The 385-nt window shown below is 64.2% G+C and overlaps 1 protein-coding gene across 1 annotated transcript in view; it reads right to left on the reverse strand.

The window, feature by feature from the left end:
* VPS52 (vacuolar protein sorting 52 homolog (S. cerevisiae)) overlaps window positions 1-385 on the reverse strand; it is a gene marked incomplete at both ends in the record, with an annotated part of 3392 nt that overhangs the window by 1150 nt on the left and 1857 nt on the right. The window contains one exon of the mRNA XM_009080047.1: window positions 98-273. Within this exon, the coding sequence (XP_009078295.1) occupies window positions 98-273 (176 nt within the window). The remainder of the gene's footprint in view (window positions 1-97; window positions 274-385) is intronic.

The following is a 385-nucleotide window of genomic DNA, read 5'->3' on the forward strand; positions in this document are numbered from 1 at the left end:
CAACTGGGAGCTCCCCAACCCAACTGGGACCGTGCCAGGCTCCCAGACTGTCCCCGAGCCCCTTGAGAAGGCCCCAAAGCCACCCTGGAGCTCTGACCTGATCATGGCTGGAGGCACCACCAGTTCATCCAGCAGCTTCCCCAGTTTGTCCTGCACGAGGCGCCGGTTGCGCAGCCGAAGGTTCATGGCCACCGACTGACCCTGGAGCGCTCGGATCTCCCAGCTCAGGCTGCTCAGGGAGCACTGGAACGAGCTCAGCATCTCCTCCATGCGCTGCCGAGGGGACAAGGGGCACCTTGGCACACCTGGGGGCACATTGGGACACCTTGAGCACACCTTGGGGACACCTTGAGCACACCTGGGACACCACGGGGACACCTTGGGA

This window comes from Acanthisitta chloris, unplaced genomic scaffold (assembly GCF_000695815.1).
Source record: "Acanthisitta chloris isolate BGI_N310 unplaced genomic scaffold, ASM69581v1 scaffold3458, whole genome shotgun sequence".
Taxonomy (NCBI): Eukaryota; Metazoa; Chordata; class Aves; order Passeriformes; family Acanthisittidae; genus Acanthisitta; species Acanthisitta chloris.